The 26,765-nt window shown below is 38.5% G+C and overlaps 1 protein-coding gene across 1 annotated transcript in view; it reads left to right on the forward strand.

The window, feature by feature from the left end:
• The first annotated feature begins 2,397 nt into the window (after positions 1 to 2,397).
• The window catches only part of LOC118836591 (meprin A subunit beta-like), a 62,821-nt gene continuing 38,453 nt past the window's right edge, over positions 2,398 to 26,765 (forward strand). Inside the window, exons 1-8 of the mRNA XM_036743838.1 lie at positions 2,398 to 2,469; positions 5,235 to 5,253; positions 7,581 to 7,724; positions 7,912 to 7,956; positions 8,038 to 8,078; positions 12,541 to 12,616; positions 19,304 to 19,421; positions 25,316 to 25,494. Coding sequence (XP_036599733.1) covers positions 2,398 to 2,469; positions 5,235 to 5,253; positions 7,581 to 7,724; positions 7,912 to 7,956; positions 8,038 to 8,078; positions 12,541 to 12,616; positions 19,304 to 19,421; positions 25,316 to 25,494 — 694 coding nt within the window. The remainder of the gene's footprint in view (positions 2,470 to 5,234; positions 5,254 to 7,580; positions 7,725 to 7,911; positions 7,957 to 8,037; positions 8,079 to 12,540; positions 12,617 to 19,303; positions 19,422 to 25,315; positions 25,495 to 26,765) is intronic.

Below are 26,765 nucleotides of genomic sequence, written 5' to 3' on the forward strand. Positions count from 1 at the left end.
ATAGAAAAAAAGGTGATTGCAGATGAAAACGCAAATCTATTATGTACAATTTGCTATTCCTTTTAAATATATATTAAAGTTATCATGTAACTTTTTTTATCTCTCCCCCCAATTCTACCATTAAACACAAATATGTGCATGTTTGTGTGTGAATATATATATATACATATATGCATACATATAATATAATTTTATACATAATTCTATTTTTCAGTTCTTTCTCTGGATGCAGATATCATCTTCCTTCATAGGTCCATTGTCATTAATTTGTGTATGTATAATAGTCAAAATGACTTAGTTGCTCAAACTTGTTCTTAAAACAATATTGCTATTACTGTATACAGTGTTCTCTTGGTTCTGCTCATTTCACTCTTCATTATTTCATGCAAGTCTATCTATGTTTTTCTAAGATCCTTGAGTTCATTATTTCTTTGAGTGACTCATGGCATTCCAGGGATGTCTTCTTTCCACCCTCCCTAATGCCTGTTACCACTTTTCCAAGTCAAGAATATCGTAAGATTTCTTCAGATCAGAGAGAGGAGCCAGAAAAATTAAGAAGGAATTTGTTGCAGATGAGTTAAAGTAGGGATTCCTATCTTGGGGGATCTCCTTGACATGTTTTTTTTAAAAGGATAATTGTGTTTCAAAAGAATCAATTTCCTTTGGAATCCCATGCATTTTATTCCAAACACTGGAAAACATTGCCCTGACAGGCTTTAGGAGACTACCAGAGGGGGTAGAACCCTTGAGTTAAAGGACGGGTAGTAATAGGCAAAGAGGAAAAAGATGAAGTTAAAAATAAAGATAAGGAATGATTACATATTTAGAAAACTCACCAGTTGCCCTGTATTAATGCCTTTGCATCAGCAACTGGGCAATGGGATTGTTTGGAAATGAAATCTGCTATTATTTGCTACACCGTGTTCTCAAGCTCTAGAGATTCATTGGGAATTATTGAATTTTATAACTCAGTAAGTAATTAATAAGCATAAAAGCTGAATGGTATTATGCACACAGTAGGTGCTTATGAAAGTTGAACTTGATGAGATTACAAGGGGGTACACTTTAGGATTTTGATTATCGCTGTGGAGGCTGTGTACATGTATTTGTGGTGAACTGGTTGTAAGCCATATAAAAATGGGGAGGTGGGTCAGCTTCAGAATCAGCTTCTTTTTCCTTTTTTGGAAAGGTCTGGAGGGGCAGTGTGTCCTTGGTATGTGACACAATGGAGAGTGTGTGGGACTTGAAGTCAGGAAAATCTGAGTTCAAATCCTCCCTCAAACACCTACTAGCTGTGTGATCCCTAGCAAGTCACTTACCCTCTGTTTGCCTCATTTTCTTCAACTGTAAAATGGAGATAAAGCATACCCCACCTCATAGGGCTGTTGTGAGGATCCAGTGAGTTAACATACACAAAGTGCTTTGCAAACCTTAAAGTAACATGTAAATGCTAGGTAATATTATTATTATTTTGTCTCTCCAAGGGCAATGCTGAGTAATTCCCACCCTCCTCTCACAGCCCTATGGATGGCAGCCTTTTGGCCCAAAAGATGGTAGTAGTCACATGCAATGGGGGACCTTTTCCAGAATCCACGGATGTGGGCAGTAGTAGAGACAAGTATAAGCTGCACATTTATGCTGCTATGGATTTGTTCTAACTATGCAGGTTACAGGGTTTGTGCTGTCCTGAAGTTCCTCCTCTCTCAGCAAAACTTAGACTCCAAGCATCTTTTTTCCCTAAGATGCTGGTCCTGTTAATCATTATCCTTCCTCTGAACAGAAAGATGGGTCCTGAATCTCTCTAGGAAGTGGATACTACCAGGGAATTCTCCCCTTCTTTTTATAAGAAGGTGGAATTAGGGGCTCCAGCTTCTCGGCCGCTTGGTTTTCTTATCTTGGGACATGTGGTTGAGCACATATGCACCTGTGATAAAATTCTGTTATTAATTCTGTTCCAATCTCTGGCAATAAGTGGGGAGGGGGTTAGCAGACCCCTGGGCCTCCTGGGGGTCAAGTTTACTTTTGAGTTCGGTCCCACTTTCCCTGGGCATCTTCCCCAAAGGGGAAAAAAGGCTGACAGTACCTTACCCCTCTTTTTACAGGTCCAGGGAAAAGAGATGATTCTGGTCCATCATAGCTCATGCCAACCAATTCATCCTCAGTTGAACTGCTCAGCCTACATAGGGATATCAGATCAAAGTCAAACAAACATTCTCCTCCTTATAACCCCAGCACATTGGTCATGGAGTTTCTGATCAACCCCCTGCATGAGCACCTACTGTGTGCATAGTACCACGAAGCTTCAATATTTCCAACTATGCTCATTAATTACTCACTGAATAATAAAATTCAACAATGTACGATGGGTCTCTAGAGCTTTGGAATGAGGGGTAGCAAATGGTAGCATGTTTCATTTCTGAAGATTCCCAGAGAGCAACAGGTGGTACAAGACTAGCCCAGAGGCAACAGGTGAGTTTTCTAATCACCTGGCCATTCCTTACCTTTACTCTAGCTCATTACCCCTCCCCCCACTTTCCACATAACTATCTATGTATCTAGAGGCTTAAGTCCCCTTTGGGAATTTGGAGTCAGTGGACTTGGGGTTGATCCCCAGCTCTGCTACTTACTATTTGTGTGACTTTGGGCAAGTCACTTAACCGCTTTAGGCCTCACTTTCCAAGCTTGTAAAAGGAGATATTGGACTGGCCTCTAAGCTTTCTTCACTCTAAATTTATGTCCTGATGTCTCTGGTTTCATTTCTCTTTTCCTCTGGATTTCCCTGAAAAGGAAAAAGAAAGGTCAATTCTTTAACTGACCCTCCCCTTTTTTTAAAAAAAAAATAAACCCAGTACAAAGGAGTGGCTGTACTTCACAACACCCCAAGTCAACCAATTCATCTCCAATGGACTTGGAGAGCCTCTGTAGGAAGATGCAATCAAAACTGAGGTGGGCTTACCTTCCTTATAACTTCATCCAAGTGATCATCAGTCATTCAGTCAATAAACATTTATTTAGCACTCCACTGATCAACAGTTTATAATGACTAGTTGAATGGAAGAATGGATGTATGTTTTAAAATTAATTGTTGACCTTACCATATGGGATTTCCTGTTATTCACCAGGAAATAAAGATTAGATATTTAATCTCCCAGGCTGGCTCCCCCCAGACATTTGCCTTTTGAAAATAAACAGGATAAGTTGATCAAATTCAGAAAGGTGCTCGATTTGATAGTCTTTGCCCTCTTGATTTGGTACTCTCGGAAGAGACCAGTCTACAAGATGCCTCACATAGATGAAAGGCTCTAATTTATAATGTTGGCATCTATATAAACAAAACCCATTTGGAGTTTTATACTTTGTGACTTTTAGCTCCAGATGCAACATGGATTCGTGGTGTTTACCTTGGGTTCTGCTCTGTGAGGCTCTCCTTGTGGTCTCTGGCACGGTAAGGAATTAAAAGGCATATGTTACAAGATATATGGGAAATAAAGAAGAAGAAATAAGCAGACTGGAAGGTAGTAGGCAATACCAAGGATAGTATTACCTCTGAGGGTGGGGTAGCGATACCATTAACACTTGTTTAGCCATTGTGTGGCTAAACATGTGAATCAGGCAGGGTGAATGAAATGAATACGTTTTGGGGACAAGAAGAGAAAATTTACTGTTTGGGACAGATTGGCTGATTGCAGGGGTCTGGGAAACAGGAAGGGGATCCAAGGGAGAGAAATAGGGGACGAAGAAACTTTGGTGTGCTTTGTTGTTTTTGTTTTTGTTTCGCTGTTTCCAAACTAGCTTTCGGTAATATGGAAAAAATAGAAATGTGTTTTAGTTCAATTTTTGGTATTGACGAATGACATATAGATTTTTTTACAAATTGCTTGAATGAAAATCTCAGTGTGAGTGATTTGGCTGTGTACTATGAAGGCCCAGCAGAATAAGAATTCTTTTCTGATCCCTTATTAGCTTTTGCCCAACCTTATGCAGGTAGAGAGGTATCCTGTACCAGCTGAATATAGACAGCCAGAATCAAATCACTAAATCATATGTCAAAGGCTTGGAGAGAAACCTGAAGTTCTAAATTTATAAGAGCAGCCAAATCTTGCAGAGACAATGTTTTTTTTAAAAATTATTTGTTATATCGTAAGTACATCTTAAATTCCACTGCTAAAAATGTATTCCATAAGTGTGTTTGTATGGTTTTGTATTTCTACATACAGATACATTCTTAATGTGTGAGACAACCTTTTGGTGTCAAATATGATGGTGTATTATATACTATGGGCAACCATTTTATAGCATTAACCTGAAACCACCAACTCATTTCTTTTGCTGAAAACAGCCATAATTGACAATGATTCTGTATCTCCTATCTTGTATATATGAACCAAAGAAATAGATTGAGGCATAAGCAATTTGCTATTTAGAGACATCTAAAAAAAAAGTTCAAAATTATAGGAAGGAATCCACATTGATTTTCCCCCACTTCTATAAAGAAAGAGGGAGAGTTTCTTCTTATATACCTCTTTGGGGCCAAGGTTGGTAATTCTAATTTCACAGCACTCAGATTCAAATGATTTGTTGTTGATCTTTATAATTACGTTGTTATAACCATTATGCACATCGTTTTCTTGGTTCTGCTTACTTTACTTTGTCTCAATTCATAGAAGTCTTCCTAGACGTGTTTGCAATTGTCATATTCACCGTTTCTTAGAGCACAGTAATATTCCTTTCCATCCCTGTATTACAACTTGGCTGACCTAGCTTTGAGCATTGGTATTGTTTTATATTCTGTGGTACTACAAAAAGTACAGCTATAAATAATTTGATGTATATATGTGGGGGCTTTCCTTTTTTTTCATTCATTTCTTTGGGCTATATGCCTAGCAGTGGGATCTCTGATTCAAACGGTATGGACATTTTCATGACTTTCTTCACATTATTCCAAATTACTTTTCTGAACGACTGGCTCAAATTAGAGCTTCGCCAACAGTGCATTAATGTGCCCTGTGGGGTTTTTGTTTGTTTGTTTGTTTCTTTAATGACAATCATTCAAGTAAAAATTCAGTTTAGATTCTCAAATTTCATGAAAGTTAGTACTTTGAGGGCAACTAATCAGTATTAATGAGGTAGTAAATAAATGCCTTTATTACTGTGTAGGACAGTAAGATCAGGAGAAGCACCGATAAATCTTGTCTATCATGGTAATGTGTTTTCTTCTCTTTTTTGTTCTTTAGCCAAAGCCAGAAAACTTCGGTGAGTCATCTCTCAATTTCTATTCTTTTCAGTACTTCCTTCCAACGATCTGTGATTTCATTTATGGGTGGGGTGCCTGTATGGTGCTATTGGTATAGTGTTGGTTTTCTAGCCAAGAAAACCTGAATCCTGTTTCAGATACTTCTTACCCATGTGACCCTGGGCAAGACCTGTTCCGAATTTGTGTTCTTTATAAAATGGAATTAATAGCATCTATCTCTCAGGGTGGTAGTGAGGCTCAAATGAGATCAAATATAGAATGCCTTTGAAATACTTAATGTGCTACATGTGGCCACTAGGTGGCGCAGAGGAGTTAGGGAGTTTTAAGTCTGGTCAGAGAAGTCTCTGATTCGGTAATTCCATCTGGGGTTTTCTTGGCAGAGATACTGGAGTGGTTTGCCATTTCCTTCTCCAGCTTATTTTATAGCCTAGGAAACAGACAAACAGCATTAAATGACTTACCCAGGATCACACAGCTAGTCTGAGGACGGATTTGGATTCAGGTCTTCCTGCCTTCAGGCCCAGTGCTCTGAGTTAGGAGATGAGCTTCCTCATCTGCAAAATGAACTGGAGGAGGAAATGGCAAACCACTGCAGTATCTTTACCAAATCGGGTCACAAAGAGCCGGATGTGACTGAATGACCAATCCACCACAACAACAATGTTCTATTTAATGCTATTATAATTCCTCACCTGGTACATTTAAGTAGCTGGCTTCATCATTGGGTATGGTACCTACAATTCATCACCCGGTGGCCTCGACCCCCCGTTGAGAGGCATCTCCAAACATAGCCAGGCTGGTCCTTTGACCATAGACTGCTGGGCCTCCAAACAGAGCTTTTGAGAACTCAGGGTCACATCTGGACCATGATGAAACCCCAGAGTGTAAGTTGAATTGAGGGAATTCTAGTCTCGTTTTTTCAGATGATGAAGAAAATAATCCAAACATTACAACCATCATGATCCCTCTTGAATATTTAATTGAATATTAAGTTGTTCAGTCCTTTCAGTTGTGTCCGACTCTTCATCACCCTATTTAGGGTTTCTTTTTTTTTTTTTGGCGAAGATAGCGTAGTGGTTTGTCATCTCCTTCTCCAGCTCATTTTATAGATGAAAAGCTATGGGAAACAGAGTGGAGTGACTCACCCAGGGTCACATAGCTAGTGAGTTTATGAGGTCAGATTCCAACTCAGGTCCCCCTGACTCCAGGACTAGCACTCTATCCGCTGGGTCACCTAGCTGCTCCAAATATTTAAGCACCATGCCCAAAAGCTGAATAACTCTATTCTATGTTTTAGGACTCTGGCAGTAACTATAATAAACTGGGATCACATGATTGTGATTGAATGGGGAGGGTGGGGCTGGGACCAAAACATTGAGTGGTGACAAAACAACAACAAGCATTTATATAATTGCGTTTATATAATATTTTAAAGATTGCAAAATACTTCCCATATGTGATCTCATCTGATCCTCACAACAACCTTGCGAAGTAAGGGGAAGTGAGAGGGAATAAGTGATTTTATAATGCCTACTTTGTGCCTGGCAATGTGTTAAACACTTTATAGATATTATCTCATTTAATAATAAGAAGAATACCTACCTAATAACTAACTATTAGGTAAATATTATTAGATCTGCCTATTAGGTAGATACTATTATCCCCATTTTACAGATCAGGAAACTCAGGGAGGTTAAGAGACTTTTCCAGAGTCATGTAGTTTTTTCATTGATCTCCTTGGGTCATATGCCTAGCAGTGGGATCTCTGAGTCAAAGGGTATGAACATTTTCATGACTTTTTTTTCCCATAATTCCAAATTACTTTCAAGTCAAGGCTCCAGGATTGGTGCTAATGTGCCCTATGAGTTTTTTGGTTGGTTTGTTTGTTTTTAATGACAAATAATCTTTCAAGTAAAAATTCAGTTTAGATTTTCAAATTTTATGGAGGTTAGTACTTGAAGCACTTACAGTTGCTTCTGAGTATCTGAGGTTGAATGCAAACCAGATCTGCCTGACTCCAAGCCCATCATGCCATGCTTACTCCTTGATTACTGACAAGTTATATATTATGAAAGTAGATTTTCCTGTATCATCTAAATAGTATGTGTATACAATGGGCTATTACTTAAATCCAACCTTCCTCCTCGAGGCAGAAATTAGGGCTGGAAAGATGGGTTCTGCCAGATCAGATGGACCAAATATGACACTCCACTCCTATTCACCTGTACTCATAGTCTTAAGAACAATTAAGGTTTCTGTTCTATGGGAATTTAGAAAGGAATTCAGGTGTAACCTGGAAGCTTTGGTCTGTGCCATTTATTAAAAGCTTTAGTCTACATTGAAGTGGCCACATATGGACAAGTCAAGGCTGACTATATCAGCCTGCAGCATGTGGTTCTGATTGAGTGCAGCCTGCCTGTGTCAGTGGACCTTTTACCCACTCTGGCTTTCATCTTGCACAGAGGGAGCCGTTTGTTATGAACTATATTGATTTATTCCCAAAGTCAGTCAATTCTCAAGGGAAATAGGAAAACAGAGTATACAATGTGATCCTAGTACAATAACCTACAATTTCATGTTGAGGTAACCTCTAAAATATTTCAGCTATGATTCACTTTTGCTCTCCTATGTCTTTTTATTTGTCTTTTTGATAATAGATGTAGATGGTGGCAAGAACAATGACATATTTGACATCAATCACGGTTAGTGGTTTCCTTTCTTTAAAAAAAATGTCACAATCCATTACCCATTTGCTAATGTCAGGTCTTGACTTAACCTTTTAGCTTTAGGACTGAATCTGTTTGAGGGAGACATCGACCTTGGGGTGAGTTGGCATGCTGCAGTGATATCAATGCTTCTATTGGCCCAAGCAAGCTAAAATACCACCTCTCTGAAGCTCATCTACCAATGTGTTAACCCTAACCATTGGAGGTGGCACAGAAACAATGGAAATCACATATCATTGCACTTTCACAAAACCTCATAAACAAATTGTGCTGGAAAAAAATAACTTGATTCATATTAATATCATCATCTTTCCCTTACTGTGATTTACTGTAAATTAGTTCCAAGCCATCATCATTAACCATATGTAGTCAGGTTATGTTGATCTAAACCTGATAGGTTTATAATTTTTTAAATTGATAACTTGTAACTCTACATTGTTTTCATTTCCAAATATATTGCTTTCCCCTTCCCCTTTCCAGAATGCAGATGCACTAGCACCCTGAACCTTCTCTCCCTTGCTCAGTTCATTGTGTTCCCAGAGGCAGCATGGCTTGTGGCTAGGCCAGGCACCTTCCATCAGTGTCAAAACAACCACTTTCATCTGTACCAGCACAAGGCATCTTCCACCTCCTGCTGCCAGCCCAGTCTCCCAGCTGGGATGTAGAGAATCTCAAGTGCAAAGAAGAGTAACCCTCCCTTCAAACTCAGGCCTCCTATTTCCAGCAGCACCTGTTCTCTGAGGGTAGAGGAGTAGTACCCTCCACTTAATGATGAACATTCTCACACATGGTCATATCTTTCACATCCCAGTGATTCTGCACTTCTATAAATAACCATCTAAACTTCACTCCACATTGCCTAAACATAGAGTCCTCATTCCTATCCCCCTCAACCCTCCCACCCAAAAGTCTCATCCTAACTCTACCCAATCTTTCCACTGTGCCCTTTGGAATGCCTGGTCCATAGGCAACAAACTTCCCTTCATCTGAAATCTATTCTTCTACTCTTCCTACCTACTAACTCTTTCTGAAACCTGGCCTTCCCTTGATGAAACAGCCTTGCTGGCCAGCCTTTCTAGTATAGTACTGACTGCAACTTCATCATTTTTCTTCACCCACTGGTTGAGGGGAGGCAGAATATGCCTTCCTCCCCACTCTCACTTCCATATTCTCCCCCTTCCTCCATAACTCAGTAACCTCTTTTTCTTTGAGGTTGATAATACTCCTATCTACCACCCAATCAAAATCCCAGTGAGCTGTTGTCTAAAGACCCCCAGGGCACTTCCTTTCCAATACTTACAATTTTTCTCTCCTCCTCAACTCCTGCACTCATACTAGAGGACTTTAACATCCATATTTATTCTCCCTCAAATACTCCAATCACTCAGTTCCTCAACCTACTCATCTTTCATGAGTTACTCCCACACCCCACCTTAGCTACACACAAAGCTATTCATCTGCTTGACCTTGCCAATTCTTTCCTAGGCCATCTCCCCTACATTAGCTACCCTTTTCTCTTCTCATCTTGAGTCCTTGATGAACCAATTCTACATTGTCCTCTTCTCTTGAATCCCTATCCCCTGTATTATATCACTGATTATGCCTAGCCAAGCATCAGCCTTGGACTCATTCACCTATATTCATCACCTTATGCCTATAAATGTGTAACTGAACAAACTTGTGTTATATAACCTTAACTGGGCCCATATCACTGCTAGGCAATTCTACTATACCTCCCTTAACAATTCACTATCCTACTCTCCACAATGGCTCTTCCAAACCTTTTCATCCCTCCTCAAACTTCCCATGGTTCCCTTCCCCTTACTCTCTCAGCTAAGAACCTTGCCTCATATTTTACAGAAAAAAATGAAGCTGTTTGCCTTGAATTCTCTCTTCTCCACACTTCCTCATCTCCTATTGCTTAGGCTCCTTGTGCAACTATTTCTTACTTCACCATTGCTTCATATGATGAAGTAGCCTTACTCCCTACCAAGGCTCATCCCTCTACTTATTCAAGTGATCCCATTCTATCCCATCTTGTTCAACAGATTGTCCTTTCTGTCACCCCCACTCTTTCATTTATTTTCAATCTCTCCCTCTCTACTGGTTCACTTCCAACTGCCTAAAAATATGCCCATGTCTCCTTTCTCCTGGAAAAACCCTTACTTGATCCTTCTATCCCTACTAATTATCATGCTATATTTCTTCTTTTGTAGATAAACTTCTCAAAGAGGCTGTCTATAAGAGGTGCCTCCTTTTCTCCTCCTCTCATTCTCTGCTTTTTTTTGGAAATAGTATTTTATTTTTTTTTCCAATTATGTGTAAAGATAATTTTCCACATTCATTTTTTATAAGATTTTGAGTTCCAAATTTTTCTCCCTCCCTCTCCCTTTCCCAAGATGGCAAGCAATCTGATATAGTTATACATAAGCAATCATATTAAACATATTTCCATGTTTCTTTCACTCTCTTCTTAATCCCTTACAATCTGGCTTTCCACATTATCATTCCACTGGAACTACTCACTTTTCTCTAGCATTACTAATGTTTTCTTAGTTACTAAATTCAATGGCCTTTTCTCAATCCTCATTGACCTGGATCACAGTCTGAAGCCTTTGACACTGTTGATCATTGACACAGTGATCTCCTCCTTGATACCCTCTTCTCTCTAGGTTTTTGAGACACCACTCTCTCTTGGTTTTCCTCCTACCTATCTGACTGCTCCTTTTCTCTCCTTTACTAGATCTTCCTCCAGCTTGTTCACTCTAACCGTAGGTATCCCTCAGGTTTCGTTCCTGGGCCCTCTTCTGGTCTCTCTCTAAAGTGTATCACTTGGTGATCTCATCAGCTCCCATGGATTAATTACCATCTCTATGCAGAGGAGTCTTAATCCTACTCCAATTCCAGTCATATCACCCCTCCTCCCACCCCCAGTCAAAGCCCTTTATAACCTTGCCCCCTCCTATCTTTATGGTTTTCCTACCCATTACTTCTCAACATGTACTCTGATCCAGTGACACTGGCCTCCTGGCTCTTCCATAAAGATGCTCCATCTCTTGGTCCAGGCATTTTCTCTGGCTATCCCGAATGCTTGGAATATTCTCCCTTATCTACTTCAACTGACTTCTTTAAGACTCAACTAAAATACCACCTTGCATAGGAAGCCTTCTCAAATCCATCTTAGTTCCAGTGCTTTTCCTGTTTTAATTATTTCCTGTTTATCTTGTATATATAGCTTATTCTATACACATATATGTATCTACATACATATGTATACATGCATGCATGTATATGTATGTTTTCTTGTTTGCATATTGTCTCCCCATTTAGATTATATGCTCCTTGAGAGTAGGGAAAATCTTTTGCCATTTTTTTGCCTCCCCCAAATTTAACATAGTTCCTGACACAGAGTGGGCACTTAATGTTTATCAATTGATTAATTATTCTTATAACGAATAAAAATGAGAGGGGAAAAAACACTTCAGCAAGCCTGATGATATTAACTCAGTCTGATAGTGTACACCATGTTCCATGCCCATAGTGCCCCACCTCTACAAGGAAGGGAGAGAGAGGTACATTTTTTTCAGTTCTTTTCTAGGACCAAGGTTCTTGGTCATTATAATTACATATAAGTTTGATTTTTATGTCAGGTTTTGAAGGTGGAAGGTTTTAATTATATGACAAAACCTTACTAATTTAGATGAATTTAAAAGGTCAGTTCAAATCAGTTAATTTTAAAGTCTAAATATGAAAGTATTTTGGAAGGGTATGTTTTAGTAATTTCAGGTAATCAACATGTCAATAACAAATTATTTATTTAAGTTCTAGTGTGTTCCAGGCACAATGCTAGGAGTTGATGATTCAAAAAAGAAAATATCCCTATGCTCAAGGAGTTTGGGGTCTACAATAATTTAATCTAAGTTAATAAAATGTTACTTCATAGAGATACTACCAGACCCTTCTGATGAGCAGGCATCAATAATAGTCATCCATAATTGGTCCACTGTTTAATCAAAACAAGTACAGCTAAATCAGGGTTTAAGCATTCTTGAAAACAGTTTATTTACTTAACTACTATAAATACAGCTCTCACTTTTAAGCAATTTTTTAAAAATACACTCCATTTTCACGGTGCAGTAGTAGCCTTTAACCCAACATATATCTGAATGATCAAGTACACTGAAACTGTACAGCTCAGATTAATGAGCTTTTGCTATAATTTTCCCCTTGCAGATAATTATTTAGCTAAATTGAGTGCAAGAACATTCATTACAGTTTTTCTGCCAAAGGTGATTAGATTTCTCCTATAATCATCGCTAGATATAAGCTTTGCATGCCTCTTTTCCAAACGGTCCTACCCAAAATCAGTGCTACAGATGCATTATTCTCTTCCTTACCTCTTACAGAATTGCTGGGAAACTACTTTCACACACAAATTGTTTGTTTCTCCTGGTGTTTGGGAGTTCTTTAAATTGTGCCCCCACCCTCAAACACTGAACCTTCTTCAAGTAGTGGACTAACCTTGGGGTAAGAATATCCTGTGTTTATTTTCTTTTTCAGAGAGACAGAAGTTCCCTTATTGGTGATAATACTAAATGGCCTCACAGAATCCCTTATATCCTTGCAAATAATCTGGGTAGGTACATCATTTGGGCTAGAGTTCTTGTCCCTTCACTCTCTATTCTAGACTGTGGCCTTGTTCAAACTCCAGGCTGTAGGTTACAGGAGCTGTTGGGTTCAGACTCCCTTTAGTTGAAGACAGAAATACCTTTATTTTTGTTTTTACCTTAGAATGGAGCTGGGGACAGAAATGGAGGCAGGTATAAAAAACATAGATCTGTCCCTATTGTTGGATTTCATAAAAGAAAGCTGATTGTCAAAGTCTCTCCTACTCTTAAGATCTCTAAATCTTGTGACTTCTAAGTATATTTTTATCTAGAGTCAATGAAGTAGAAGACTGAGGTGACCAGTTAGTTACATTGGCTATAAATACCTAGAAGTTTGGATACAAATATATTTCTATTTAAAATTAAAAATTTTTATTAGTTTTTCAAAACAACTACCAAAATAGCCTATTGGAACCCCACCTGTTTATCGTTATTGTTGTAGCTTTCTAAAATTGAACATAGTTTTCCTTACCTTCCTTTGGACCTAGGGACACAGGAAGGTTGTGGGGAAGGAGCACTGAACCCACATGGAGTCCAAGGATCTGAGTTCAAATCTTGACTGCTCTTTACTATTTAGGTGACCATGGACAACAGTAATAACAGTAATAGGTGCACTTTATGGTTACCAAGCTAATTTACAAATATCATTTCATTTGATCCTCACAATAACCCTCAGAGGTAGTTGAAATTACAATCTCTATTTTGTAGGTGAGGAAATTGCGGCAGACAGAAATTAAATATCTTGCCCAGGGTTACCCAACTAGTCAGTATGTGAGGCTAGATTTAAACTCAGCTCTTTTTGACTCCAGGCCCCTCACTCTTTCCACTCCACTATCTATCTGCCAATTTACACCATCAGTTGCTTAACCTTTCTGGTCCTCATTCCTCATGTGTCAAATGGAAGGATTGGAGTACATGATCACTTAGACCTCTTCCAGCCTGATCAATGAGATGGATGGAAGATGGATGCTCACAGAGCCATTTATACCTCTTTTATGTGCTTCTACACTCCTTTGTATTTCCCTCTTCAGTAAAGATTTCCTCTAATTCCTCCTTGTTGTATGGTGGTGACCCTAGTTTCTCAAAGTGCTACTCAAGCACTGGCAGATCCTATCAAGGTAGAAAGTTTTTCTGTTTGAGGATAGTAACAGACCCTCTGTCATATAAAGGCCATATTGGCTAATTTTGGAAAGGCTGTTTATCAGATTACCAGAAAAGTGATGAATTTAAATTGCAGTCACAGAAGACCACTAAATCTATGGAGAGTATGACCTAATGGATAAAAAACCAGAACCTGGAAGTAGTTAAAGTTTTGAAGTAAGTTTATATCTCACAGCCCTTCTTAGGATTGCAAACTACAAGAGGGCAGAGACCATGGTTTATCTCTCCTTCAGCCTCAAAAAGAGTTTTGCATACAATAGGTGCTTAATAAATAATTGTTGCTAAGTAGCTATTATCTGCCCCAGACTGAATTAAGATACTAGCTTTTCGAAGGATATAATGCTTTATTTTAAAAAATACTTGTGTTTGACTGTGTACATTTATGTACTACATTAATGGTGGAAAGTAGAGAAATTAACAGGTAGAAAGCCAAGCAATCAATGTTTATTTTGCTGAGGAATTTATGTTGAGGGTTAATCAATCCAGGGATGATACTTTTACACTGTTATTGATAGAAATATCAATTTAGACTTGTTTTCCCTTCCACTGCTTTTCATTGTGCTTTTAATTTTATTCTATTTCACCCCTAAAGGTTTTGTAAATGAATTTATACTCCAAAATGGTGTTAACTTTGGTTGTCAAGTCCTTCTGTTTAGCAAAGAGCTCACTGTTTTTTAGCTAGATTCTGGACTCTTTAAGGAGAACCTGTGAGCAGTCCTTCCATTTAGCTTCTACTTTGATTCATAGTGTGGAAAATATTATACTATTTTATATCATTTTTGTAATTTCAATAAGACTCAGGGCCTGAACTACTTAACCAGAAGAAAAGCCTGATCCTAACAGTCTCTTTGTTCTCTTGTATCAACAAATCCAGATGGAGCATTTCTTGCTCTGTCCATGGCCATTAAGGGTGAAAACCTTGACCCCAGACACTATCTTGAATTATGTGACTTTTCCTTATCCTAATATTTTATGGGCATATACTATGTTGTGGAATGTTAATGGCCAATTAAACACAGAGATCCTGGGGTTGTAAATCCAATTGACACTTTGACAACTATCTAATTTGTTGTATTTACAATCTATTCCATTAAGGAAAATCCTCTTCTTGTATCATGGTTAAACATACATGGGGGTCATAAAAATGAGGTCATACAGGCTTGCTAGCTCTGCTAAAATAACGTATATAAGTTTTCTCATTGCTTTGTTCAGGCAGCCAGAGTTTATACTCTGACTCCTTGTACGTACAAGTAAGCTAGCTCTGCTATGCTTTAAGGGAAAATAAAAAACAACATGGATTTTTCTATCACCTAGCTCTGTTGTTTCCTTCAACCAAATTTTCAGGTTTAACAATAGTGATATTCATTTCTTCTAGCAGTCTATCAACTCACTGGTCATTGGACAAAGTTTTCTATTTAGGCGACCAACAGCTAAACTGTTTGCAGACTATCTAAAAGCTGTCATTTTTATGTTCTGCCTTCTTTTTTGCCCTTGCATCACCACCAATAAAGAAGGGGAACAGACTGACTCAGGACAAAAGTCATTTTGCATTTTTCTTTTTTTAGGAGATGCCATGTCCAATTACCAGCTTGTTGGGCTTGAGTCTCTCTATATTTAGTTAGTTTGGTCCGTAGAAAAACACATTCACCCCCTAGTGCTGTATTAAAATTTTTTCTAGCTTTCTATAACATACCAGGATTTTGTTTTGTTGTTCATTCCATTATTCCATCTTTGAAAAACTCAGGGCTACTACCATGTCATGAAAAAGCGTTTGACTGGGCCTTTTTGGTAGGCTAGGGATGAGAATTTAACTTTGGAAGGCAATAGTATTCAGTTATTCTCTCTTTCCTCATGTCTTTAGTCATTCTGATCAGTGATTCTTCTTAATTTTAATGATAATAATGATATGATAGCTAGAATTGATAGAGTGCTTCGTGGTTTGCCTAGTCTTTCATTTTTTTTCCATAACAAACCTGGGAGAAAGATTTTATTATTATGCCAATTTTCATAGATAAGGAAACTGAGACAAACTGAGTTTATTAGGAGTCTATAAAATAGAACACTCAAACAGAGCAGTACTATTAGTATCTTTAACCCTATGTAATCCTAATGAATCGAGTTATATTCATGTGTAGACCAGATAAGAAATTTAAAAAAATGATTTATTCTTTTAATTACATTGTATCGCATTGGAGTAATTAAAAATTTTTAAATAATTTTATTGATGCCTTTTCTTTTTATATCATTGTTTTTTGTGAAATCTCCTCCCATATGACCCACAGTGAGCTCCTATCTCCCTAGAAAAACCTGATAAATAAAACCAACCAATACATAGACCTTGCCTAACAGTATATACAACATTCTATATCTGCTATGCTTCATTGCATTTTGTTACCTATTCTAGGGCCAGGGCTTTCCAAAGTGTGGCCCACGGGCTGCATGTAGCCCACATTGTGATTTTATGCAACCCCCCTGTGTTTACTATGGCATGGAAATTGACATAAATGATTTAACTAAAGCATTTGTGTCGATTTCTGTGCTTGTGGTGGACACAGGCAGGCTGCATGGGGGCACACGGCTCATGTTTTGGACAGCCCTGCTCTAGGGCCATAATGAATGAGCTGTTACCACCAGTCACAATTCAACATTAAGTATTTTTAATTGAGAAAAGGATGTATCTGTAGCATCTATTTTGTACAAGAATGCAACGGGGAAGAAGAATTTAGTACTAGTCAATAAGCACTGTATAATGAATAAGTAGTCAACAAGTACTACCTAAGAGCCAGTCAGTCAATAAACATTTATTAAGCACCTAGTATGTGCCAGGCACTAGGCTAAGCCCTAGGGATACAGAGAAAGGTAAACGACAGTCCTTGTTCTCCAGAAACTAAACATCTAGCAGGGGAGAAAACATACAAACAGCTACATACGATCAGGCTCTACACAGGATAAATCTGAAATCATCAGGAGAGAGTGCCCAAGAATTAAAGATGATAGGTACTGTACTAAGCTCAGAGGATGCAAAGAAAGAGAAAAAACATCGTATCTGCCTCTAAGGAGCTCACATTGTAATGGGGGGAGGGACAATATGCAAAATACAATTACATACGAGATAGATGAAGTATAAATGGAAGATAACCTCAGAGGGAAGGCAGCAGCCGTGGCTGGGCTAAGGTGCAAGGGCATCTTGCAAAGGTGAGATTTGAAAGCTGAGTCTTTAAGGAAGCCAGAGCAGCCAGGAGTTGGAGATGAACCGAGAGCCCTCTAGGCACAGTTTGGGGGGTGGGGAGCAGAATGTGACAGAGAGAGAGAGAGAGAGAGAGAAGGGGATGAGTGCCAAAGATGAAGAATGGCAAGATGGCCAATGTTGCTGGATTTTAGAGATTGTATTGGGGAATAAAGCGTAAGAAGACTGGGAAGGTAGGGAAGATGAAGTTGTGAAGGGAGCCAACAAGTTTAATGAGTAAGGAGGTGACCTGATCAGATTATCACTTGGGCAACCCCATGGAGGATAGATTGGAGAAAAGAGAAATGAGGCAGGGAGCCCAACTGTCAGGCTATTGAAATAATAACTCACCTTTGTATAGCTTTTTATCATTTAGAAGCCATGTACACATGTTATGTCATGTGATCCTCACAAAAACCATTTAAGGTAAGTAATGGAAATATTATTATTCTCCCATTTTGTAGATGAGGAACCTTATGGCCAGAGAGGTTAAATGGGTTGCAGAGTCACACAGCTGAATTCAATTTGAATCAGCTTCCTGCTATAAATGTACTGGGCCTCAAGGTGTTTATGATCTACTTGAGGAGCTCATAATCCACTAGCCCAAAGCAGGGAAATGACAGCAAAGGAGTGACAGAGCAAGGCCTGGAAGGGAACAGAGATAAGAAATCCTGATCTGAGGGAAGGATGGATAGGAGAGAGCAAATATAAGAACTATTAAAAGGCTATCTTCACGGTGTGGGTGCGTGTAAATCAGTCCTCACAGGGAAGCCAGGTAATTCTGGGTGTTAGAGCTCTGGGCCTGGAGTCAGAAAGACCTGAATTCAAATTTGACCTCAAACACATACACACATTTAACTGCTGCCTGCTTCAGTTTCCGCAACCGTAAAATAGGATAATAATATGAATAGTAGTAACAGTGATAATAATAGCCTTACCTTACAGAGTTGTTGTGAGGATGAGAATATTATGTGGAAAGCACTGAGTGTAATGCCGGGCACCTAATGAATATCAGGCACCTAATAAATGCTTGCTTTTTTTTTCCTTTCCAGGGAGGTAATAGTGGCCAAAGAGTAGAGGAAAGATTTGAGATGCATTTTGGAAGTGAAATTGATAGGGATAAGGATTGGATGTGTGATCTCATTAGCACAGAGAACTTCTAGATGATGAAGCTCCCCTTTGTCTATGCAGGTTGGGACTTTCTTTGCAATTCATTGTCTTTAGACAGTTGATTAAGCCACTAAGAGGCTATGTGATTTCCTCAGGGTCTCTCAGCCAGTACATATCAGAGGTAAGACTTGAAATCAGGTGCCCCCGACTCTGAGGCCAGCTCTCTAGATATCATTGACTATTGACCATTGATTAGAGTCGAGAGGTGGAGGAGTAGGAAGAGTCAAGGATAACCTCCAGATTACGAGATGGGTAAAACCGTGAATGATAGTGACTCGGACAGAAAGACATTGGTAAGAAAGAGGAAAGGTGACAAGCCCAATTTTTGGACATGCTGAGTATGGGGTACAGATGAAACACTAAAGTAGAAAGGTCTAGTAGACAGAAATAATGAGTCTATAGCCAAGAATTGGGGTTTGGGCTAAAGACATGTCTAAGACAGTTGGGTGGCTCAGGGGATAGAGAGGTGGGCCTGGAGTAAGGAAGACATGAGTCCCAATCTGGCCTCAGACATGGCTGTATGATCTTAGGTAAGTCACTTAACCTGTTTGCCTCAGTTTCTTCAGTTGCAAATTAGGAATCAAATGAGATAATAAGGAAAATGCTTAGTACAGCACCTGGTATGTAGAAAGTATAATATAAATGCTAGTTCTCATGATGATGAGGATGTTTAGGACTCCTGTCCTAAATGTGAACAGAGGCAGAAGTTGAAGCCCTGAAATTGAATGAATCTGCTGAAGGAGAAGAAGAGGAGGACTAAGGACGGACTTTTGAGGAATACCCATGTTAAAGGATCAGGATGACAGTAGGGAAAAAGGGAAAGAGACAGAGAAGGAGAGGTTAGAGAGGTAGGAGGAGAGCTAAAAGGATATGGTATCTTCGAAGCCAAGGGGAGAGAAAGTGTGAAGAAGGGGGGACCCATTGATAGTGGCAAAAGCTTCAGCAAGTCTAAGAAAGATGAGACTTGAAAAAAGAGCTTTGGATTTGGCCATTAGTGGCTTTTGAGAGACAGGTTTTAGTATGGGGGGAAAGTCCATCTCTTAATCCAGGATCCTATTGGTGGCTAATGGGCACTGTTTTTTGTCTTTTTTTCCTCCAGAAATGAATGCTAAAGGAATTATCTTGAGAGCGTTTGAGCGGTATCGTTTAAAAACCTGCATTGACTTTAAAGAGTTGAAAGAGGAAGACAATTATATTTATTTTTACAAAGGACGTGGGTAAGAGAAAGATCTGACATTCTAAGAATTTCCTGAAAAGAGAGAGCATGTTGTAAATCAAAGCAATTAACTCCAGGTATTGATCTTGATATAGGTCAGACGTTTGACTTGTGCATGAGAAGTGGTTCAGGGAGACAGAGTAGGAGGAGGTAGCCCAAGTCTTCTTTAAAAAAATAATAATAAAAAAAACTAGATCTGAGGATTATTATATACTTATCTCCAATACCTATAGCTCCAAATACCCAAATTATCTACAAAGAAAGGAAGAGGGTGATTTTCCTTCTCCTCTCTTCAACTGATGTCTTTGGTTGCCATTGGTGTTTATTGTAATCTTCTCTGTACATTTATTATACACCTACTACGTGCAAAATGCTGTGTTAGACGTGGTGGGGATACAAAGATGACGAAGACAGAATCCATCCTTTCATGAAGCATGACATCATTTCATTAATCAACATTTTCAGTATTGTTATGCAACCAGTTCCAAACCCCATAACTGTAATCAGCCACATGGTTCAATTGTATTCAATAATTGCTTGTTGAATTGAATGGAATCTTTCCATATTTTGTCCACAGGAGTCAGTGCCTACAGAACTGACTTTGAGGCCAGGAAGACCTGGGTTAAATTCCTGTATCTGGTTGTGAGATACTGGGCAAGTCAACTTAACTTCTGAGTGATCTAGGCCAGAGTTGTCAAATACCATGTCTTTCAACCATCCCCAGTGCAGCCTGAACCAGATTAAAAAGTAATAGGGAAATATATAACAAAATAAATCAAGTTACTCTGAAACATAAGAAAATGTTAATATGTGGTTTTGTAGGTCAGTTTGTACTCATGGATCTTTATGTATTGTTTAGTGTCCTTTGTTTCTGTCTCCATTGATGGAGATAGTTTCCTCATTTGAGAGTACCCTAGATAAATGAAATCACCATTCTAGTCCCTGTCCCTATGCCACAAGCATACTTTGAGAGGCTCTGTGAAATGACTTGCTGAAATTCAGGATACTAGGTTTGTGTCATTTCATGAACTACCAGTCAATAAATATTTAATTCAATAAACATTTATTAAGCACCTACTATGTGCCAGGAACTGTACTAAATTCTGGGGATACAAATAAGAAAAATAGTCCCTGCCCTCAAGGAACTGACAATTTAAGGGAAGAAGACAATACACAAAAGGAAGCTGGACAAAGGGTTTTGGGGTGGGCCACCTGGGGCACCCTGAATAGGATCATAATGGGCCTTGGAGGTCAAACCATTCAGAGATGCAGATGGGGAATAGAGGGTAGCCTGGTCAAAAAGGAAATGGGGCCATTTTTGAATTACCTGTGTGTAATAAGGCTTTGCAGTCCCACATTCATCATAGTTTCCCCAAGTTCTCTCGAACCACACACTTAATAATTCATTCTAGAACTGCATCCGTTGTTGATCTTCATGTTCAGCTCAGTAGTGTATCGTTTTAATCATCTGTTCTCTATCTTTGTCAAAAGGGAGAGACATTGGTTTGTCTCTAGTTTAGTGTCAACTCTTCCGGTTTACCAAAGTTTCTCAGAGTCAGCTTCCAGCCGTTGAGCACTCACATCTTCAAAGTCTTTCAGTACTCTGAATAATCTCACATAACATTCTTCTTTATCTTGAGATTTAACTTCTTTTACCTATTTTTGTTCTATTCTCTTTATTCAGAAGATTAAACTCCCTGAAAGAAAAAAATGAAGCAAAGTAGAAAATGAACAGGCTTATCTTTTTCTCTGTCATTTGTTAGCCTCTGTTTGCTCTACTTTAACCAGGGAGCTTCATCTCTTGCTTGTTCTGCATCCAAGCTCCCTGTCTTGCATGGCATTTTTTGAAAGATTCAGATTATTTGAACTTTAACTATTCTGAGGGTTCTTACAAGTCCATATGACTCTTTATTTTTATTCCCACATGGCGCCACTCAGTTCTAATAAGAGGTGCTCCTTATTACCTCTAGAATAGCCATAAACTCCTCTACTTGGTATTTAAAACCCATTATGATGTGGCTCTAGCTTACTTTCATCTTCCTCTCTTCCTTTGTTCCTTTATTTTTTTCTTCCTTCTCTTTTTTCTTTTGTCCTTTCTCCTCTTCATCTTTCTTTCCCTTCTTCCCTTCCTCCCTTTCGTTCTCTTTTTAAAATACAATTTATTGATCCATTTTCTTTTCCAGTCATTTCACTGCTTTGCAATATTGAACCTTCCCTTGTGAAAAATAGAACCAACAAAAGCATCCATCTGATTGCCACACCTGAGATATATATATATATATACATACATACATGTATGTACATATGTATATGCACACACATACACCAAATATTCTACCTTTCTACATTCTTATCTATTTTTCCAGGCTTATTACAATATTATTACAATTCACCTATGTGACATTCCAGCCAAACTGTTCTGATTGCACTTCTTCCTGTGCAGAATTCTACGTCCTGTCTCTTAGTCCTTGCACAGACTTTCCCCAATTCTTGGAATGTTTTCTCTCTTCACTTCTACGTCACAGAATCTCTAACTTCCTTCAAAAGTCAGCTCAATTACCACTTTCTTTTTGAAGCATTTTCTGATTCCCTCAGTTGTTAGTGCTGCCTTTCTCCCGTTACTTTTTATATATTACTTATATTTGCATATGATCTTTCTTGGAATGTAATCTCCTTTCAGACAAGGTCTGCTTCACTTGTCACTCTGTATCCCTTCTGCTAGGCAGGAACTATGTGCATGACACATAGTAGAAGACAATTCACAGAATCATAGAATTTGAGAGTTGGAAGGGACAACTATCTAGTCCAATCTGCAGCCAAAAGGAATCCCCATTGTTGCACACTTGCCAAATAGTCATTCAGTCTCTTCTTGAAGACCTTCAATGAGGGACAACCCACCATCTCAGGAGACTAGGCAGGTCATTGAACTTTCGGACAGCTCTAGCTCGTAGCAAGTTTTTCCTGACATCAAACATAATTTGCTTCTTTTTATCTTCCCCTGATTACTTCCAGTTATGCATTCTAGGATGCTTTTCTTCTACATGACACCTCTTCAAACACTTGCACGTAGCTCTATATTCCCCCTGAACCTTTCCTTCTTCAGGCTAAACCTTCCTATTTCCTGATAGGAAGTAGACTCCATGTTCGTCACCATTCTGGTTGGCTGGATTCTCCAGAAGCCATGCCTGTCTGAATGCAGTCTAAGATGTCATGTGCTTTTTGGTTTACCATGTCATACTACTAGGTCATATCGATGTTTAACTCACTCAAAACCTCAATATTTTTTAGACAGACTCCTTATAACTATGTTCTTACTTTTGACGATGACTTCTTTTTAACCCAGTAGAGAACTTCACATTTATTCCTATCAAATTTAATCTTATTAGATTAACTCCAATACTGTGGTCTGGCTGGGAAGATTATTTTGGATTCTGGCCGTCATCAAGTGGGTTATCTAACCCTCCTATTTTTTTGTTATCAGCAAATTTGATGATCATGCCATTTTATCTTATGTAAAGTATTGATAAAAATATCAAACAACCCAGGAACAATCCTCAGGGCACTCCACTGAGACTTCCTGCCAAGTTGACATTGAACTATTAATGACTATTCTTTGCATTTGACCTTTCCACTTGTTTTGAGTTTAACAGTATTATGACAGTTCACATCTCTATTTGCCATTAGACCATATTTTATTAAATGTTTTCCTAAAATCTAGACAGCTCAACCCTTGTTTGCTTTGTAGAGTTACTTTAATCCATTAGTTTAACAAATAGCTGTTGATTGCCTATAATATACAAGACCCTGATCTAGGAACTTCCAGAAATATTCTTTATTTCCTATTTGTATGTGAACTTAAAAACAAACCAAATTCAGCATTTCAGTATACAAAATAGAACATAAAAGAGGATTTTATATGAAACCATTAATTTATATTTCGTAATTGTTGCTTTTCTAAAAAGTATATATTAAATTCAATACTTTCATTCAAAATTTTCCTGTTTGTGCTTCCTACTGCATATCCTCCTGTTCTTCTCTGTGCACTTTTAAAAATTGTTTCAGTGGTCCTCTTTTTGGAATCACCAGTGCTAATCCCTCTTCTGCTCTCCTTTGCTTACCAATTAAAAACAGAATTAAAAATGCTAACCCTTGCAACAAATAAGCATAGTTAAAACAAATCCAAGCTATATCTATGTAACAAAATCTAGTCTCCTCTGAATCTTGAGTCTATCATCTCTCTGTCAGTAGGTGATTTGGGCAGTTTTCATTCATCATTTCTTGAAATACAGTGTCCATGCTTTCTTTTTCCTGATCATAGTCTTCTGGGAATCCAATGATTCTTAAATTCTCTCTCCTGGAGCTTTTTTCCATATCAGTTTTTTTATTTAAGAAATTTTAATTTCTTTCTATTTTTAATAATCTTTAGATTTTGCTGTATTGTTTCTTGCCACTTCATGGAGTCACTGATTTCTGTTTTGGTGTATTCTAATTTTTAGTAAGTTTTTAATATGTGAATAGTTTACCACTTTTCTTTTAAGCTATTTATTTGTCTTCTAATTGGTCCCTCCAGAGATTTCACCTCATTTTTCATCTCTTGCTTAATTTTTTCTAGATATACATGTGGTCATTGTGGAAAATGCATTTTTCCTTTGAACCCCTGCTTGAAGTTGTTATGGAACTTGTAGTGGAGATTTGAGGGTATCTCTGGATCTATAATACTTTTTTTTAGTAGTCCATGTCTTCTCTTTTCTCATTTCTCTAGCCTTAGTTCCTAAATTGGGTTTGTGCCAGGGCCATGCTCTACCTTCAGCTCTGTTTTTGATTGTGATGGTGTACCCTGCTTGATTTCAATCTGTTTCACTTGGGCTCCTGTCCTGACCTCCACCTCCGATGTCTTTACCAATATACACACTACAGAGAGTAGATTTTTAGGTTCTCCTTTATCTTTTAGGTTTAGAGCCCTGGATCTTCTTGGCTTTCTTTGGCATCTTTAGACAGAGTGCTAGGAACTTTGGAACCTGATCACTTGGTCTGGCCCAGTCTGAACACTTGAAGTCCCACATTTATCACTGCCATTTACTTTCCAACCTCTCTTGGGCTTTCTCGTGGGAGCTCTCTGCTCTTTCTCCCTTCATGCAGAGAGTCTTATTGGCTACAGTTTTCCCTGGCTCATCTCTGGTCACATTGCTAATGCATCTTTGAAGTCCTATTTGTGGGCTAATTGTGATTGTTTAGCCATGCTAAATAATAATGCCTCTTAGAGTCATCTCCAGAAGTGCTGCAACCTTTGAATTTAATGTAAGTCAATAAAGAAGGCCTCTGTGTGAGTCATCTTACCACGGTCTGCCTTGTTTTTAGGTGCTATTCTTCCACAGGTACTAGAATAGGAGCCAACTGTAGCAGAATCACAACAGTTAAATATGAATTCCATGCCTTGGTCCTCTGGCATGAGCAATTGCATTCAGAATATCTTTGCTTTACTAATTGAGTTTTCTTCTTCTTCTTCTTCTTCTTCTTCTTCTTCTTCTTCTTCTTCTTCTTCTTCTTCTTCTTCTTCTTCTTCTTCTTCTTCTTCCTCTTCTTCTCTCAATTATTCTGCTGTTAATAATTGTTTGGGGGTTATTGAGGCTCTTCATTGCTTCTGTTTCTCTTTTTTTGCCCCACCTTTCTTTTACCACTTCACTGTTTGTCAATCCCTTCAGTAGTGCATGAGCAGAAGCAGGGAGAGGAGATAAAGCTGGAATCAATCAGTTCTGTAATTTGTTAGCCTTTCTCTCTGTCATAGGTTGGGGAGGAGAGTAATCTAAAAGCAATGATTGAAATGACGCTTGGAGATCTGGAGAGAAAAGCCGGGCTATTTGTCAGCCGTCTTACCACTTTATGCCTTGTTTTTAGGTGCAACTCCAGATTGGGAAATAGACATTCAGGCAAACAAACCATCTCCATAGGAAAACTCTGTGACAAGATAGGGATAGTTCAACATGAGCTCTTCCATGCCCTGGGATTCGTGCATGAGCATTCTCGTACAGATCGAGATGACTATATCACAGTAATGATGGACAGAATTTTTCCAGGTATGATTTCCTTGCTTGTTTTACTTTTTGTATAAAAGAGTTTAGAGCTAGAGGAAGGAAGATGGCGTCTCCTGTCAGTTATTATGGTGTCAAATAAGCTTTATTAAGCACTTATTTTGTACCAAACACTAGCAATACAAAGAAATTTTTTTTTAAAAAGTGGCATCTGTCCTCATAGAGTTCACATATTAATGGAAGAGACAAGATGCAAACAACTATTTATATACAAGGTATACACAATGTAAATGGAAGATGCTCTCAGACAGAAGGCATTAGCAAGGAAGAAAGGCCAGTTATAGAAGGCAAGATTTGAGCTGAGTCTTGAAGGCAGCCAGGGAAGCCAGAAGGCTGATGATATAAGGAGGGTGAGCATTCTAGGTATGGAGTGAAAAAGCATGGAGTTAGGAGATGGAGGGTCATGTTCAAGGAACAGGAAGAAGACCATTGTCGCTGGATCATCAAGGATATGAAGGGGGATAAAGAATAAGAAGACTGTAAAGGTAAAAAGGGGACAAGTTGTCAAGAACTTAAAAAGCCAAACAGAGAATTTTATATTTGATCCTGAGGTAATAGGAAGCTAAATAAATAGATATGGGAATCATCTGTTTAGAGATGATTACTGAACCCATGTGAGCTGATGAGATCATCAAGCTAGATAGTTCAGAGGGAGAAACGAGAGGGCTAGAACTCTGGGAGACACTCTCCAGCGGTGGTCATTATTTGTATGATAGTGCAGCAAAGGAGACTAAGAAGGAGCACTCAGTCAGCCAGGAGGAGAACCAAGAGAGTGCAATGCCATGAAATCTCAGAGAGAAGAGAGTAATAAGAAGAGGATGATCAATTAAAGTCTTTGAAGAAGTCAAAAAGCATGAGAATTGAGAAAAAAGCTATTAGATTTGGCAATTAAGATTAATTCAACAATTAGCTTCGGAGGGAGTAGTTTTAACTGAATGAAGAGGTCAAATGCTAGACTGTAGAGACTTGAGAAGAGAGTGAGAAGAAAGGAAGTGGAGACAGAATTTCTAAGTATTTAATGATGAAAAGAAAGAGAGATATAGGAGAGATGTAGGAGTTAATGAGGATGGTTGGATCAAGTGAGGGAGAGATATAGATGTATTTTTAGGTAGCTAGGAAGTAGACATTCATCAAGGAAAAATTGAAAATCATTGAAAGAGTAAAGGTTCAGGAAGAAATCACTTTGGCAGCTGTGTAGAAAGATGAACAAACTCAATCACAAAGTGTTTGATAGATTTGTTCAGTGTTACAAATCC

This window comes from Trichosurus vulpecula, chromosome 1 (assembly GCF_011100635.1).
Source record: "Trichosurus vulpecula isolate mTriVul1 chromosome 1, mTriVul1.pri, whole genome shotgun sequence".
In the NCBI taxonomy this organism is placed as follows: Eukaryota; Metazoa; Chordata; class Mammalia; order Diprotodontia; family Phalangeridae; genus Trichosurus; species Trichosurus vulpecula.